Genomic DNA, 16,412 nt, shown 5'->3' with positions numbered 1-16,412 from the left:
ATGTGCAGGAGAAGGCTCTGTCGCCGAAGGATTTAAGTTTAGATTTTGAGACTGTCAGACGTGAAGTATTAGAGGATCGGAGGGGACGGTTGGGGCGGTAGGGGACAAGGAGGTCAGATAGGTAAGTGGGAGCCAGGTGGTGAAGGGCTTTGAAGGTGAGGAGGAGTATCTTGAAGATGATACGCTCCTTAATGGGGGGGCCAGTGAAGAGAGTGGAGAACAGGAGTGATGTGTTCACAGGACCGGGTGTGGGTAAGGAGACGGGTAGCAGAGTTTTGCACTAGTTGAAGTCTATGGAGTGAGTGAGCAGTGATTCCAGTGAGAAGGGAGTTGCAGTAGTCAAGCCGGGATGAGATGAAGGCGTGGATGAGGGATTCGGCCGCAGGGAGAGAGAGGCAGTGCCGGATTTTGGCGATGTGTCGGAGGTGGAAGTAGGAGGTCTTAACAACTGAGCTAACATGAGGGTGGAAGGACGGTGTAGGGTCGAAAATAACGCCAAGGTTGCGTGCCAGAGGGGAGGGAGTGATGCTTGAGGAGTGAATGGTGAGTGTGATGGATCCAGTTTTGTTAAGGGATTTAGTGCCTATGAGGAGGAGCTCTGTTTTGTCATTGTTGAGTTTGAGAAAGTTGTGGGTCAGCCATGTTTTTATTGTAGAGATGCAGGTTTCAAAGTGGGTAAGGGGAGGGTTTTGGGTTGGTGTGGTGCGTATATAGATCTGGGTGTCATCAGCGTAGCAGTGGAAGTCCAGATTGAGTTTGCGGATGACATTACCAAGGGGAAAGAGCTAACAGATGAATAGGAGGGGGCCAAGAACTGAGCCTTGGGGGACCCCCTGTGTAACTGGGGAGAGGATGGATGTGTGGCCAGAGAGAGAGATGAACTGGTTTCTGTTGGCGAGATAGGAGGTGAGCCAGTCGAGTGCAGTGCCCTCAACATATAGTTGGCGCAGCCTTTGAAGGAGGATGGAATGGTTCACAGTGTCAAAGGCTGCGCTAAGGTCAAGTAGTAATAGGATGTTGAGGGCACCAGAGTCTGCAGAAATGAGGAGATTGTTGGTGACTTTAACAAGAGCTGTTTCAGTGCTGTGAAGTGGGCGGAATCCGGACTGGAAGGGTTCATAGAGGTTGTTGGACTGGAGATGGGTGTGGAGTTGGGCGGAGACAATGCGTTCGAGGGTTTTGGAAAGGAATGAAAGGTTGGAGATGGGACGGTAGTTGGAGAGGTTGACTGGGTCCAAGGTGGGGCTTTTTGAGGACGGGGGTGATGGCTGCAAGCTTATAGACAGTGGGAAAGTGGTCAAGTGATAGAGACTGATTAAAAAGGGTGGTGAGGTGAGGGAGGAGGACAGGGAGGCAGGCCTTAGTTAAGGTCGTTGGAAGGGGATCGAGAGAGCAGGTGGTTGTCTTGGATGCGGTGATGGTGTCTAGGATGGTGGAGGAGTTGACAAGGGAGAAGGCAGTGAGAGAGGGGAATGGCGGGAGGTAAGGAAGGGGGGGCAGGAGAGCAGGGGAGGTGGGGGAGGAGGAGTTATTGATGGTGTTGGTCAGAGAACTGTTGATTTGGGCGATTTTGTTGTTAAAGTTGACAAGGGAGGAGTTACAGAGGGTGTGTGAGGAGGGTGGCTTGGTGGCCGGTGGCTGGAGCAATTTGTTGACGGTGGAGAACAGTATGCGGGGGTTCTGGTTGGTGTTATTAATGAGAGATAAGAAGTAAGCAGATTTGGCAGCAAGAAGAGCATCACGGTAGGAGGAGATGTGTTGTTTGAAGGTTTCAACATGGACTGTGAGGCGGGTTCCTTTGTGGAGGCGTTCAAGTTGACGGCCAGTTTGTTTCATGGAGCGGAGGTCTGGGGTGTACCAAGGTGCAGAGTTAAAGTTAGTGAATGTAACAGGGGGCTAGGGAATCGAGGGAGTCAGAAAGGATGTTGTTGAGCATGGTGGCGAGGTCATCAGGGGAGGAAGAAGTGGGGTCGGAGGGAAGGGCAGAGGATAAGAGCTGGCAAAGCGTGATTGGGTTTACAGTCTTAATGTTGCGGTAGGAGATGGTGCATTTTGTGGAATTATGAGGCAAGGGTGGAGGGGCGGAGAAGAGGATGCAGAGATGATCTGACAGTGGAAAGGCGAGATGACGGGGGTTGGATGTGAGTGGAGGAGGAGCATACTATATGCTGGTTGGCCGCTGTTACTTTTTTTCTTTTGGCTTTGCTTTGCTTTGCTTTGCTGTGCTTTGATGGCTTTTATCTTTCGCACTTTCTGGCTTTGTTTGTGGCGCCGTTGTGTGGCAGCCTTATGAGAGCCTATCGAGTTGCGCTCATGTCATCTGTGTGTCTGTTGTATACACACTCTGTGGTATGGATACTGCTGGGGCCTGAATTTCCCCACCCCCGGGATCAATAAATGTTCAATCAATCAATCTATCTATCTAGGGTGTGGCCTTTGGTGTGGGTGGGGAAGTTGATGTGCTGGGTGAGATGGAAGCAGTCCAGAAGGGAGATGAAGTCGGACGTCAGTGGAGCAGTTGGCTGGTCGATGTGGATGTTGCAGTCACCGATGAGTAGGAGGCGATAGGAAACTGAGGATATGATGGTGAGGAGTTCAGAGAGTTCAGAAAGAAAAGATGGATGTGACTTTGGGGTGCGGTAGATGAGAACAGCAGTAGTGGAGTTGGGGAGGGAAAAGCGAGATATTCAAAGGATGAAATAGATGGGAGGTTGCGGTCCAATTCAGTGATGGGAAGGGACGGCTTATGGAGGACAGCAATGCCACCCCCTCGCCCAGAGAGGCAGGGTTTGGCGATGTAGCTGTAGTTGGACAGAGTGGCTTGGTTGAGAGTAAAAAAATCCAGGGGCTGTTGCTATGTTTCACAGAGAAGGAGCAGATCCAAGTTATTGTCCAATAGTAGTTAAAAAATAACTGGTGATTTGTTGGCGAGGGAGCGACAGTTCAGCAGCGCGGGGGAGATGAAGGAGCGGGGGGGAGGGGGAGCGGAGGTTGTTGAGGTTGGCAGTACGGGAGGTGGGGGTGACGGGGGGCGAGAGGTAGTCCAGAAAGAGGGGATGGGTGAGCCATCAGGGAAATGTCGGTTAAAAGATAGTCCAGAGCTACGGTGGATGTAGCGGCGACGACGAAGGATCCCAGCCTTGCTGGCAGCTGAGGCAGCAGCAGCAGGGAGACGCTGATTATAGTTGAGGTGATGAAGATCAGCAGCAGTGTAGACAAATGGCCGAGAAGTTGGTGGAATAGAAGCCCGGAGTAGCAGAAGTGATAGTTTATGGAAGAGATGAGACATGACAGCAGCTGGGAATAATCCAGATAAAATGCTAGAAGTGGCTAGTAGCTGGTTAGCTAGAAGTTGGTAGGCAGTGAAATGCATGGACGCAGCAGTGGACCGAGTAGTGATGTTGGTGGAGTGGGTGGTGGTGTTGGTCGATCCCGACTGTACCCGCACAAACGGCAAGCCCCAGTGTTTCATGGCAGCACACCGCCAAGCCACAACCAGTGAGCTCGCAATGAGCGGGTGCCCCCCCTGAGGACGCCATCCGAGTGGCCAGAAAGTTGGGTTAAAGCTGCTTGCTGAGCCAAGAGCAAGCAGCTATAGGCTCAGAGCCGGGAGGTAGGAGGGTCCGTTGGTGGTCTGGCTAGCTGGCTAGCGTAGCTCGGCGTCCGAGGGAGCGGGAACAGAGCGGTGCGAGCAGAGCTGCAGAGATACACGGTGGGCAAGTGAAAAGGCAAGAAAAATAAAAGAAAAAAACGGGCACACTTAAAACGGGAAACACAAAACAAATAGCGGACAAACAAGTAGCGGACACAGTTCGGGCCAGAAGCGGCAGTCAACAATCCAGACGCCAGCGTTGCTCTAACCCGGATATATATATATATTGGCGAAAACTTTTGCTGAGTAGGCCCTAGATCTATCTAACTAAATAACTCGTCTACAAGTGATGAAAACCCAATCGCAAATTTACATTGTGGTGGTGTAAAAACACCAGTTCTCCGCGTGAGTTAAGTGGAAATGATGTGATGAAAGTAGCGCCAAAATGCTGCCGAAAATAAGGCGGATGTTGTCGCATCACTGCTGCCAGTGAGTTAGGTTTACAAAGGCAAGCCGATTTTCATACTCACAGCTTAACTAATTTTGCCTTGAGATGTGCCAAAAGATGCCGTCGCGGCATGTGGGCGAATGCTCGCGAGTCGCCGAGGCTAATGTTGCCCGCTCCCCCCCTATATATAAAAAAGCAAATTCTCAACGGATTTACACTATTCACGAAAATGATACTTTCAACGGAAAAAAACACGGAAATCCGCGGTTCCTCGGAACATTTTCATCCCTGGATAGATACTTTACGTATTGATCCCAAGGGGGATATTCAGTGTTCTAGCAGCATTCTTACCGCAGAGTGGGTACCGTATTTTTCACACCACAAGGCACACTGGATTATAAGGCACACCCACATAGAATTTTTTATTTTAGAAATTATTTCATATAAGGGCACACCGGATTAAAAGGCGCATAAAATAGAAGCTATACTGCAACAAATTGAGGTTGAGGTATGCATCCACTAGCCAATAACCAATGAGCCCTCTGGAAACAATCGCGTTTCTTAAACGACCGTATTTATTCTAATTATCACCCATATTCTAATAATCGCCCAGTGTGTGTTAGCAATGACATAAATAAAAAACATTGAACCTTTAATTATCGCCCATGCTGCTAAAAATTCCCCCCAAAACTTACGTTTTCCTCCGTGACCACATGCCGACGTCATTGCACAAGTTTAAATATGACTGATTTGACAGCACGTCGAATGTCCCTTTTAAATTGTTTTTCTCCATAAACTATGATACAATTACACTTGTCACTCCGCTACAATATCCTCACACAATTACGTTATCGGGGCGTGCGCTCAAACAAGACGATCGCGATAACATGACGTGCAGAACATGTGATGTGCGATGGTAACGTGTCGCATCGATGGAGCGTCAATTGACGCAGCCCGCTGTTAGAAGTAGATCAAAACAGCTGCTGTTCTCGTGTTAAGAACACCAGTGAGATGCAGGTATTTCATACTGCATAAGTATCGCCCATTTCAGTGCTCCTTGGCGATCGGGCAAAAAGTGTTCTCTATTAATCGCCCACCCCCCCGTTGGACATAAACCTTCTCTAATTATCGCACTGGGCGATAATTTGAATAAATACGGTACTGGTGGTTTTGGCACTGTGGGCAGGTGCCAGATCATGCTGGAAAATGAAATCATCATTTTCATAGAGCTTTTCAGCAGACGGAAGCATGTTGTGCTCTAAAATCTCATGGTACACAGCTGCATTTACTCTGGACTTGATGAAACGCCCTGGGCGATAATTAGAACAAATCCCCTATAAAATGATCGGAACTGACTAAAGTTCAATCTAACACATTGGTACTGCTTACGTATGTTTCCCTTCCATATTGATCCGTAAATTTCCCCAAAACAAAAAGGAGCAGCCTATTTTGAAATGAAATACCCTCGTGCGTATAGCAGCTATCATTATAGCATTAGCCACCCGCAAACTCCCATCTTTATCTCCTATAACGTATTAGTCTGTCTATCTGTATGTCTGCTCTGTCAGGCTGAGTTGATGTAATGTCTAATGTCTATTTGTCTGTCTGTCCTGTCTATGTTCTACGTCACGAGAACAACGGATAAAATTTTGCTCCGGCTAATTCCGACTGGTTTTACACTGGGATGTTGGTATATATGTCTATATCTTTAGTGTTCATCAAACTGGTACTGTCCTATCTAAAAGAAAAAAAAAAAAAAAAAAAGAGCCTCGGATCACAGACTCCCATGAGCCTCAGCAAAGTGTCGTGGCAGCCCCCTGTAAACAATCACATTTCTCAAACTATTTCCTATAAAATGATCGGAACTGACTAAAGTTCGATCTAACACATTGGTACAGCTTACCTATGTTTCCCTTCCATATCGATCCGTAAATTTACTCGAAACATTAACGGAGCAGCCTATTTTGAAATGAAATAGCCTCGTGCGTATACCAGCTATCATTATAGCATTAGCCACCCGCAAACTCTTATTTTTATCTCCCTATAATGTATTAGTCTATTTGTCTGTATCTGTATGTTTGCTCTGTCAAACTCCCATGAGCCTCAGCTCGCAGACTCCCATGAGCCTCAGCAAAGTTTAGTGGCAGCCCCCTGTAAACAATTCTTAAACTCTCTCCCATAAAAGTGATCGGAACCGACTAAAGACTGATTTAACACATTGGAGCTGCTTATTTATCATTCCGTTGGATATTGATCTGTAAACGTACTCGAAAACATTAACGGAAGAGCCTATTTTGAAATCAAATAGCTTCGCGGGTACAACAGCTATTCAGTGACGCTCCGTGACCACGGTTGCCGTAATGCTGGGAAGTGATGAGACCTTGTAATTTACTAGTCGTACTAAAACGTACTGAAACGTTTTGGCAGAGCGCTGTATACAACCAGTATGGAGCAACAAACTTATCAATTGATCCATTTATAAGGCGCTCTGCATCATAAGGTGCACTGTGGTTTTTTGAGTAAATTTTAAGTTTTTAAGTGCGCCTAATAATGCGGAAAATACAGTATATAATAGACATACAGAAGACATGAGCGCAAACTTAACAGCCTCCAAGAAAGGGCGGTCACTGATAACGGTGCCACAAAGGACACCAATAAGTCAGACAAGATACAAGTAATCAAAGGCAAAGCAACCAACAAAGACAGTATGCTGTAACAAAGGGGGGGGAAAACTAACTGCAGGCCTGCTGTTGAGAGGCCTAAATAATATAGACAGACACAGAAACTCAGAGGTCTGCCACACAGCCTACCCCCCATATACAAAGATGAACACTCCAAAACACAGAAAACATACAGGATTGACGAACCAGCGTAAAGGCAGTTCAGCTGGCGATTCGCAGACAATGGTGCGAGCCAATGGAGCGTGGTTGTGAACTGTCAAAACATCACAAAACAGGCAAACGTGTGCGCAGCGTCCTGGGCACCAAGTCGGAGCAGATGCAGATGGTGTGCGTCATAACCACGGGGCACGCACGACGAAATCTGGCCACATCCAGGGTCCGACGAGCACGAGGGAGCGGACCTCTCACAGGAGCCGCTGTGAGGCAGTGGTTTCCCTTCTTTTACTTTGGTTTGTTTGTTAGAAACAAATTTTGTTAAATTTACCACAGATGAAATAACACTTTAGGACAGCGTTTGTCAACCACTGTGCCGCGGCACACTAGTGTGCCGTGAGTGATCGTCAGGTGTGCCGTGGAAAATTATCCAATTTCCCCTAATTGGTGTAAAAATATTTTTGGAAAACGAATTAATTATTATCGGCAGAAAATATGCCATTGTCGAGTATCTGTGCTGTAGTAGTGACTGGCAGCGTCATCATGTAATGATTTCTCATCACTAGATGACAGCAGGGAGCGAATTGCATTGTACGTTAAGACAAGAGAATTAGTGATGCATGAATGTGACAGATGCACTTTTTATTTGAAAGAAGAAATATAAAAGATGATAAAAATGCATTTTTGAGTTGATTCCTATTCAAGACACTCTGATAAGAATGACTATATTGTTAATATAGGTAGCTACGTCTTAACAGATTTTTGTTGGTGTGGCTCGAGATTTTTTCTAATGAAAAGGTATGCCATGAATGAAAAAAGGTTGACAAACACTGCTTTAGGACAAAGGTGAAAAAGTATCATTTCTATAATTATGCAAAAATGGGCCAAAATTGGACATTAGAAAAATTCTGTTTTTCTGTTGATTTTAGACCAGGGGTGGGCAAACCTTTGGACTTGAATTGGGTTCTAAATTTTGACCGGGGGGGCCAAACCAGGAGCAGATGGATGTAGTGTTTGTGTGAAGCAATATAAACGACATGTAAAGGTCATTGCATAAAAGGTTTTGTTCTTTCGTAGGTAGTAAAGCATAGATATTCAAAAAAGGCTTTTTGAAAACAAATGCATTTATTAACAGCATTAAAAAAATATTTCACCAAAAAACTGCTATCAGTGATTCTCATTAAATTCTCACTGTTATTGTGAACAACAGTTTCCATCACTTCATCACCTGCAGGTCAGATTTATGAAAAATTTTCATTTTATGAGGCAAAATCACATCAAACGGCAAACATTCTGACCAAATACGTCATCTTGAAGAATCAGTGAAAGAATACATCTAAATAAAGAAACCAAAACGGCAACACGGTGACAGATATCTGAAAATTAGAGCAGAGCTTTAACTCACAAACACCTGGTGACAGAGGTGAGAAAACGGGAAACACTTCCTTAAAATCGGCCTTAAGAACAGTGAAAGTTAAGATTAGTCGAAAACAGGTGGTGCATCAATGTCCTTGAGCATCCTGTATTGTTTGAAAATGAGAATGGTCGTTAGTTTCAATCTCTGCTATTCGTACAAATTATATTCAAAATGCAGTTTTTTTTTACAACAAACTTGAGAAACTCCCCTTCATTTTCAGTGGGAACAGTGTTGTTGGTCTCACTTTTTTTTGCTTGTGCATCATAGTCTGGAGCAAATCTTATTGTGGCAATTCTTAGGATAGCGCCGAGGTGTTGGTCCGTTAAACTAGATCTGTGACGGGTTGATGTCTATGTTCATGTGGCTGAACGTCACGTCGCATAGGTCGAGCGAAACTGTCCACTCTTTTTTTAAACACTCGGCACTCAGTGTCCGCCTTTCTTTTCCTTGGGCCACTCATTTTAATGGAAGGATTCCAGGGAAAGGTTTGTGGGTGGCTTTAGTGTAAAACGGTATCTGAAAGCTCAGCGCGCGAATTGCGACAATGCTGACGTCACAGCCTACACTCTAAATTCGGCACTGATAGAAATAGAGCGCGGAGTGCGGCGTGTCCGTACTACTAAGTACGTACACGCACTTGTGAGTGTGCACCGAGCTTTCTGACACGGCCTCCGGTAATAAATGCACGGGTGGTTCCCCATCTACTGAGGAAACGCAATCATTGCAGGGAAAATGACCGGAAAAAAGATGCTTAATAATACCATTTATTCAGGGTTGGCGGGCCGGATTAAACGGCCCCGTGGGCCGGATGTGGCCCCCGGGCTGTAGTTTGCCCATGTCTGTTTTAGACTATGACCGCAATGGAGTTGTTTTCCATCTAGATCAAACAAGCCTTTTTATTTTTTCAGTCTCAATGATGCTTTGGAGCCATTTTGTTGTCATCGCTTATGACAAATAAAATATCAAATTCTTCTCCAGGGCTCATGAGTGTGCAAAGTTTGGTGAGGTTTCATGCGTAATTACGGTGTCAAAATGCAATCCTTTACGGATAAAAAAAAAAAAAGAATCCCTACAAAAACAATGGGGACCACACAACAGTCGGTGGTCGAGCCTGAATAATAATAATTTCTCCAAAAATGATAGGGACCTCGCAGCGGTCACTGCTCTGGCCATAACAATTTCTACAAAAACAATAGGGACCTCGCAGCAGTGGTTACTCCGGACCCTAAAAATCAAGGATGTATGATCTGTATTCATAACACATGAAAAAAAAAAATAATTTGAGTTGAGCAAGTCTTATTTTCAACACGCATGCATTGGCTTTACATTTTGAGAACAAAGTCACCACTGGCATAAGCATCTCGTACTCAGCTCAGCGGTTGGAAACCTCGGCCACAGTTTCAGAATGGGCAGCGGCTGCTTTCTGGACTTGTTGACATTCAAATTTGATTGCTGCAATAGTCTTATAAAGTTAAAGTTAAAGTCCCAATGATTGTCACACACACAACTGGGTGCGGTGAAATTTGGCTCTGCATTTAACCCATCCCCGAAGGGAGCAGTGGGCAGCAGCGGTGCCGCGCCCGGGAATCATTTGGTGATCTAACCCACCAATTCCAACCCTTAATGCTGAGTGCCAAGCAGGGAGGCAATGGGTCCCATTTACATTTATTTATTCACGTACGTATTTACAGTGTAGCAGAGAACTGTGATAAATGTCATGTCACATTTTACGTGGATGCCACCCAGTGTCCAGATTGAGCAACTAAAGTTGAAAAACTAATGTTAAATTGAAGAACTCTTCTCACACATTTTCTTATACTGAATGAAATTGAAAATTATTAAATAATTTCATACTCATCAGTATCAGCACAGTACAGTAAACCAGTGTGTGCGTATATATGTATGTGTGTGCACGCGCGCGTGTACGTGCGTGCGTGCGTGTAGACACATTCATGACAAGGATTAATGTCTTTCATTGATTAAAAGTTTCATACACTTCATTAGTTATATGCATTGCCAGGGTGGCAAGTTCCTGATGGTGTGGGGGTACACTCGCCTGACTTGTGTGCATTCGGTCAGTGCGGGATCGATTCCTGCTCAGTGAGAGCGTGTATGTGGGTGTGACTGTTGGTTGCTCATATATGTGCCCTGCGACTGGCTGGCGAGCAGTTCAGTGTGTAGTCTGCCTTTCGCCTGTTACATTCTAAGATAGGTTCCAGCACCCCCCAGCGGCCCTGAACAGGATATGTGGTGTTGAAAATTGATGGATGAATGTATAGCCGGCCTCCGAATAGTGAACATCTGCATATAAGTAACCCCTGAAATGCATTTACGGAAAAAAACATATTTTATGTACTGCACATTTTTGTATTGATTGGCCAATTAATCAGTAATCTGTATTTTGTTTTTTACCAAAATCAGCAGCGGCATGAACAAATCCATATCGGTTGGGCCCTACATTTAAGAGTGATAAAGAAGCACGCACGCACGCACGCACGCACGCACGCACGCAAGGAACTCAAAGATTAGACACAGAGACTTAGTTGTACCGATATATGGAGGTTTTGTCCACGTCCATAGGCGTCTGTGGATCTGCGAGTGTTGGGTTGGGTGCCTCTGCCAACATCCCTTCAAATTTCTCTTCTGAATGGCTCTCTAACTTGGTTACACCTTGCATCTGCTAAAGATAAATAAAGCACAACCATTTAAATTACTGCAAAAAGAGAGAAAGAGTGGTACAAACAGGGACAGAAAATTTGAACAGAAAAATGTTGCGCTAAAGTGTCATGATCACATGCAAAGGGCCAAGGGACTAAGGCAGGGGTGTCAAAGTCAAATGGACGGAGGGCCCAATAAAAAATTTAGCTACAAGCCGAGGGCCGGACTGATCGAACGTTCATTGAATTTTTTTTTTTAAATGACGCATGTAGTCTAGTGAACCTAATTGAACCTACTGAAAACCTAACAAATATACTCCAATATGATCAGATAAATAAAGCAATATTTTCTTATGGCTTTGTCAATAATCTTTAATTTTCAACAGACAGAAAAGACAAATTTCCTTTATATAAAAATCCCCATAACATGAACATTAAATGAAAGAAACCTGTATTATTCAAGGCACCATCAGTAACCTATATTTTCTATTTTAGCAAAAGTGAGCTAAATTTACTTCAAAGAAAAAAATAGTAGCAATTTTCTATCATCCACTCAACTGAAATATTTTTAAAATATAATTGGATTGAAATACAATAAAATAAAGTGCAGAAATCTGTTAATCAAAAACAACACTTTCCTCAAGGATAAGTAACATGCAGTGAAAAAAAAAATTAAACTTTAACTTTTAAACTTGAACTGAGTAAAAACACAAACTTTAATCAGACAGTTTTTAATGAAATCCCCCTCCGTAAATGGCCGGGCTAATTTAGCGATCTCTTCTGCCAAAATAAAACTGGCCTTGACAGCAGCCTAGCCTTGTGTTTTGGCTTTTTAGAACAGAGCCTGTCGAGATTTGAGGCCTCGTTTTAATTCCTCGGCCTTCTGTAGCCTTTGTTCCATGTCTATATTCTTGTTTTTGTCCGCGTGTTTCGTTTCATAATGTCTCAGATAATACTCTTTCAGTACCGCCACACTTTCTCCACACAGAAGACACACAGATTTTCCAGCTACCTCCGCGAACATATACTCCGACTCCCACCTTGTTTGAAACCCCCGGTTCTCAGTGTCCACCTTCCTTTTTGCCATTTATGATGGGTATCTGAAGGTTAATTTTACAGTTATGCTGACGACTGCTTTGCTAATAAACACTGAAATCAAGCAGCCTACTGCTCGGTGCTTCACCGTTGCATTGTGGGAAATGTAGTATTGGTGCGTGTGAAAGATCTGCGGGCTGCCGGCTTGCTGCGGTCTGCGGGCCGGTTCTAATAATAAATCAAGATCATCCCAGGGGCCGTACAAAACCTTCTCGCGGGCCGGATGTGGCCCGCGGGCCTTGACTCTGACATATGTCTCCCTGGGCACTCCCACTCATCCATTCTGAACAAAAATAAATAACGTTATTAAATCATGATTTTTTTTAGATTTTGGACATATTTTTGCATTGCTATGTTTTTGAAAAAAAAGTGTAATTTTGTTAACAACAGGCCCGAGATTGTTTTTATGTTTCGTTCCTATGAGCGGAAACCACTGTGATTGGTTGTTCCCGAAGCAGCCCGGAAGAGATTGGCAATCAGCTATCATTTCAGAAATGGCCGCAAGACGACCAGGCACCCGAAGGCAGGTCAGGGCTGCCAATAAAGGCTCTGTGGCTTCTGAAGAGGAAATTGAAATTATAGGTAAGGATTTTCATCAGGGTTTAATGGTAAATTACGTTTAGGAGTAACAAGTACGACTAAGCCCAGTGGCCTATACAAATTGTCGACAGTCGTTCAATGTGAGTGTCGTGTAACGTATTTGTAGGTGAGCTGAAATGTTTATTAATTTTACAAATAATGTCGCTTAAAGATCATGCACATCTGTTTGGAAAATAAGGACATTTCGATGTTAGTGGGCTTAATGGGTACCGTATTTTCTGCACCATAAGGCGCACTTAAAAGTCTTTAATTTTCTCAAAAACCTAAGGTTCAAAAACCTAAGGTTCGCCTTTTAATAAGGTGCGCCTTTTGTGTGGACCAAATTCTAAAATCTGCAAAGTTGTTTTGTATGGCTTCCATAATACACAGGCGTAATACGTAGACCCAATGAACCAATCACAGGACATTACATTTTACATAGATCGGGGCAAAAAAGCAGAGGACTATAAGTAACACGTAGAGTTTGTACCTCCACCGCCATTGATAAATAAATACTATCATTTGTGCAAATCTGTAAAGTTGTCTTGTGTGGCTTCCATAATACACAGGTGTAATATGTAGACCCGATGAACCAAACAGAGAACATTACGTTTTATGAAGAACGGGGCAAAAAAACCTATCAGAGAACTGTACGAAACACGTAGCGTACGTAGTACCTCCGCCGATAATAATAAATACTATCATTTGTGCAGAACAAACAGCATAAGGACCCTTTAAAATGGCATAGACAAAGAGAAATGCTTACGAGGCACAATTAGATCTTTCTGGAAAGCCAGGATCATTGCAGAAGAGCAACGTGACAACGAGACAATGACGAGAGCGTCTCTGTTCGTTTCCTTGTGTTAGTGTTGTCATGGTTTCCGTTCGCTTCTCTGTGTACTCGCCCCTCCTCTCCTGTGTCTACTCACAATCAATGTAATCACAGTCACCTGCCTCTCGTTACCTGTTCTGTATTTAAGTCCTGTCTGCATGTCACTTCTGTCGGATTGTTCTTTCTGTCCTGTTAGTCTCGTTGTCTTTGACTCTCTCTCTTTCTGTTAGTCTGTTTCTGTTCATTTGTCGGTTCCCTCTGTCACTCTGCCTTCGCACTTTCATGTTAGTTTGCTATTTTCTCATTTTCTGAGATTGGTGATTTGAGTGAAACTAAGCTACAGTCAAACCTCGGTTTTCGACCACAACCCGTTCCAGAAGGCGGTTTGAGAAGTGAATCGGTCGAATTCCGAATCTATTTTTCCCATTACAAATAATGGAAAAAAATGTAATCCGTTCTAAGACAAAAAAAAAAACCTTTAAGCATTTATTCATTTACGCATTTTTGTCTGATCGCGCAACTACAGTGCACCGCAAAACGCGCAACCGTAGCGCGCCACCGACCGCGCAACTGCACCGCACTGGTCGCATTATTGTGACAGAGCCGTCGCTGAAATTTAGAAAATATTTTTAAAGTCCTGATGTACTTTCCAAAATGTAAGTGGACCTCAGCGCGCAGGGAGCTTAATTTGGTCTGATCGCGCAACCGCAGCGCGCCGGGCGCTCACTGTCACATGCTTTAAGAGCGTCTTTGTGTTTTAGGATGCTTTACTGCTCCCACTTGCTTTCTTTGGAGGCATGATTAGGGGTTAATACAATCCTCAAAGTAACAAAAATACAATAACGAACTGAGTCAATCGGCATCTGGGCCGCGCGGTCGCGTTTTCTCGGGTCCTTTCGGCTCATCTCGCGAGGTTCGACCTCCGAAATTTGTTCGACAACCGAAGCTAAAAAATTTTGTATTTTTTGTTTGAATTCCAATTTGTTCGAGAACCGGGACGTTGGAAAACCGAGGTTAGACTGTATTTTCAAATGGCAATAACTAAAGAATGGTATGAGGTGGAATCATATTTTTTTTCTAATAATAACTTTTGATCTAATCTTTAATTTGGTGCCACCCATGTTTACATATCCATAGCAAACAATAATATGAAGCCCTTAAAGTTAAAGTTAAGTTAAAGTCCCAATGATCGTCACACACACATCTGGGTGTGGTGAGATTTGTCCTCTGCATTTAACCTATCCCCATGTGATTTTGATCCATCCCCCTGGGGGAGAGGGGAGCAGTGAGCAGCAGCGTTGCCGCGCTCGGGAATAATTTGGTGATCTAATCCCCCAATTCCAACCCTTAATGCTGAGTGCCAAGCAAGGAGGCAATGGGTACCATTTTTATAGTCTTTGGTATGACCCGGCCGCAACTTTCCAGTCTCAGGGCGGACACTCTACCACTAGGCCAGTGTTTTTCAACCTTTTACGAGCCAAGGCACACTTTTTTTACTGAAAAAATCCCGCGGCACACCACCAGCTGAAAATGTGAAAAAAACCCTAATATTTTCAATATAAGTGTTATATTGTTAATATGAGCTTTTTTTTAACATTGAAGAATGACGTTGAATCGGACACCTTGAATAGTAATCAAAAACAAAGACAAAAAGTATTTCACAATCATTCATATTTATTCTCACTCAGTGTGAAACCTGGGCCTGTTTGGATAAACACAGAGCAGATATCCTGGCAAGAATCGATGAAAGACACACACGAAGCTCTTCCTCCACAGCTCTAAGCCTTTCTCTGTTTATAGTTATTACAGCAGTCAGGCTTGAAAAGCTCACCTCACACAGATATGTTGTGGAAAATGGGAGCAATGTCAAAATAGCTTTGTGGGCCAGCATGAGGAACTCCTTGGCAGCTGCCAACCAGAAACTGTCCAAAGGTAGATCAGCAAAGCTTAGCTTGAGACCACGATCTTGTTTCAGTTCAGTTACCGTAATTTCCGGACTATAAGTCGCGTTTTTTTTCATAGTTTGGGTGGGGGGGCGACTTATACTCAGGAGCGACTTATATATGTTTTTTTTCACAAATTTTTACTTGATCATTAAGACATCACTCACTAGTATAGTTGACCACTTCCCATGTTATTTTTAGTATAGTTGATCACTTCACATGCTTTTATATCTTTATCTTGAACATATTCAGAACATAAAAAATAGAGAAAACATCAAATAAAGCAATTAACACTTTAAAGCACCATATCCAAGTCCACTGTCTGCTGTATGTACACTTGCTCCATTTTTGCATATTTATTATTATTATTTATTATTATTTGTTTATTTATCATTTATTCAACACTCTTATTTATTCATTGTTTGTGCCTTCTTGGGGTTGTTTTGTGTTGCTTGTATGCATATGTGTACTATCTCACCGAGGGATAGTGGAAACGTAATTTCAATCTCTTTGTGTGTCTTAGTATATAAAAAAAGAATTGACGATAAAGCAGACTTTGACTTTGATAAAACAACCCAAAAAAATTATATTTTCAGACGAAACTGGATGAGGGCGCTCTAAATTTCACCGTTGGCCGTGACTCATCAACTGGGTGGGCTTAAGAAAAATGGCACCAAAAAGAAACTCATATTTTGCTGGTTACAAACTTCAAGTTGTAAAATATGCAGCTGAAAACAGTAATCGAGCAGCAGAAAGAAAGTTTGGAGAACCGTGATGTACCAATGGATTACTATTTCAAGTGACGTCAGTAGCGCGGCGCGGCGGTTGTTTACATTCAAACGTGCCCACATAAGGACTACCGGCATCATTAGCGGTGATCATTTCTAAGTGACACGGAGGACAAAGAGTTTGAAGGAATTAAGGATTTGGAGTGACATAGAAGGTTTGAAAAACTATTATGGCTTTTACGCACGCCCGGTCCTACTCTACTGAGTCGGGGGCCGGCGCTCGGCCG

General features: G+C 43.7%; 1 protein-coding gene across 11 annotated transcripts in view; it reads right to left on the bottom strand.

Moving 5' to 3' along the window:
* Positions 1–16,412, bottom strand: part of LOC148394684 (homeobox protein PKNOX1-like) — an 83,256-nt gene that overhangs the window by 48,374 nt on the left and 18,470 nt on the right. For 7 of the 11 annotated variants that reach the window (XM_088382769.1, XM_088382770.1, XM_088382774.1 and 4 more), the window contains one exon: positions 10,841–10,971. In XM_088382769.1, coding sequence (XP_088238895.1) covers positions 10,841–10,971 — 131 coding nt within the window. Of the gene's footprint in view, positions 1–10,840; positions 10,972–16,412 lie in introns of those variants that run through there. The other 4 variants (XM_088382771.1, XM_088382777.1, XM_088382776.1 and 1 more) reach the window with 1 other exon arrangement.

The sequence above is a fragment of the Syngnathus floridae genome, chromosome 8, assembly GCF_059516105.1.
Source record: "Syngnathus floridae isolate MCC-2025c chromosome 8, RoL_Sflo_1.0, whole genome shotgun sequence".
NCBI classification, from domain to species: Eukaryota; Metazoa; Chordata; class Actinopteri; order Syngnathiformes; family Syngnathidae; genus Syngnathus; species Syngnathus floridae.
This window is presented reverse-complemented; position numbering and strand designations above follow the sequence as displayed.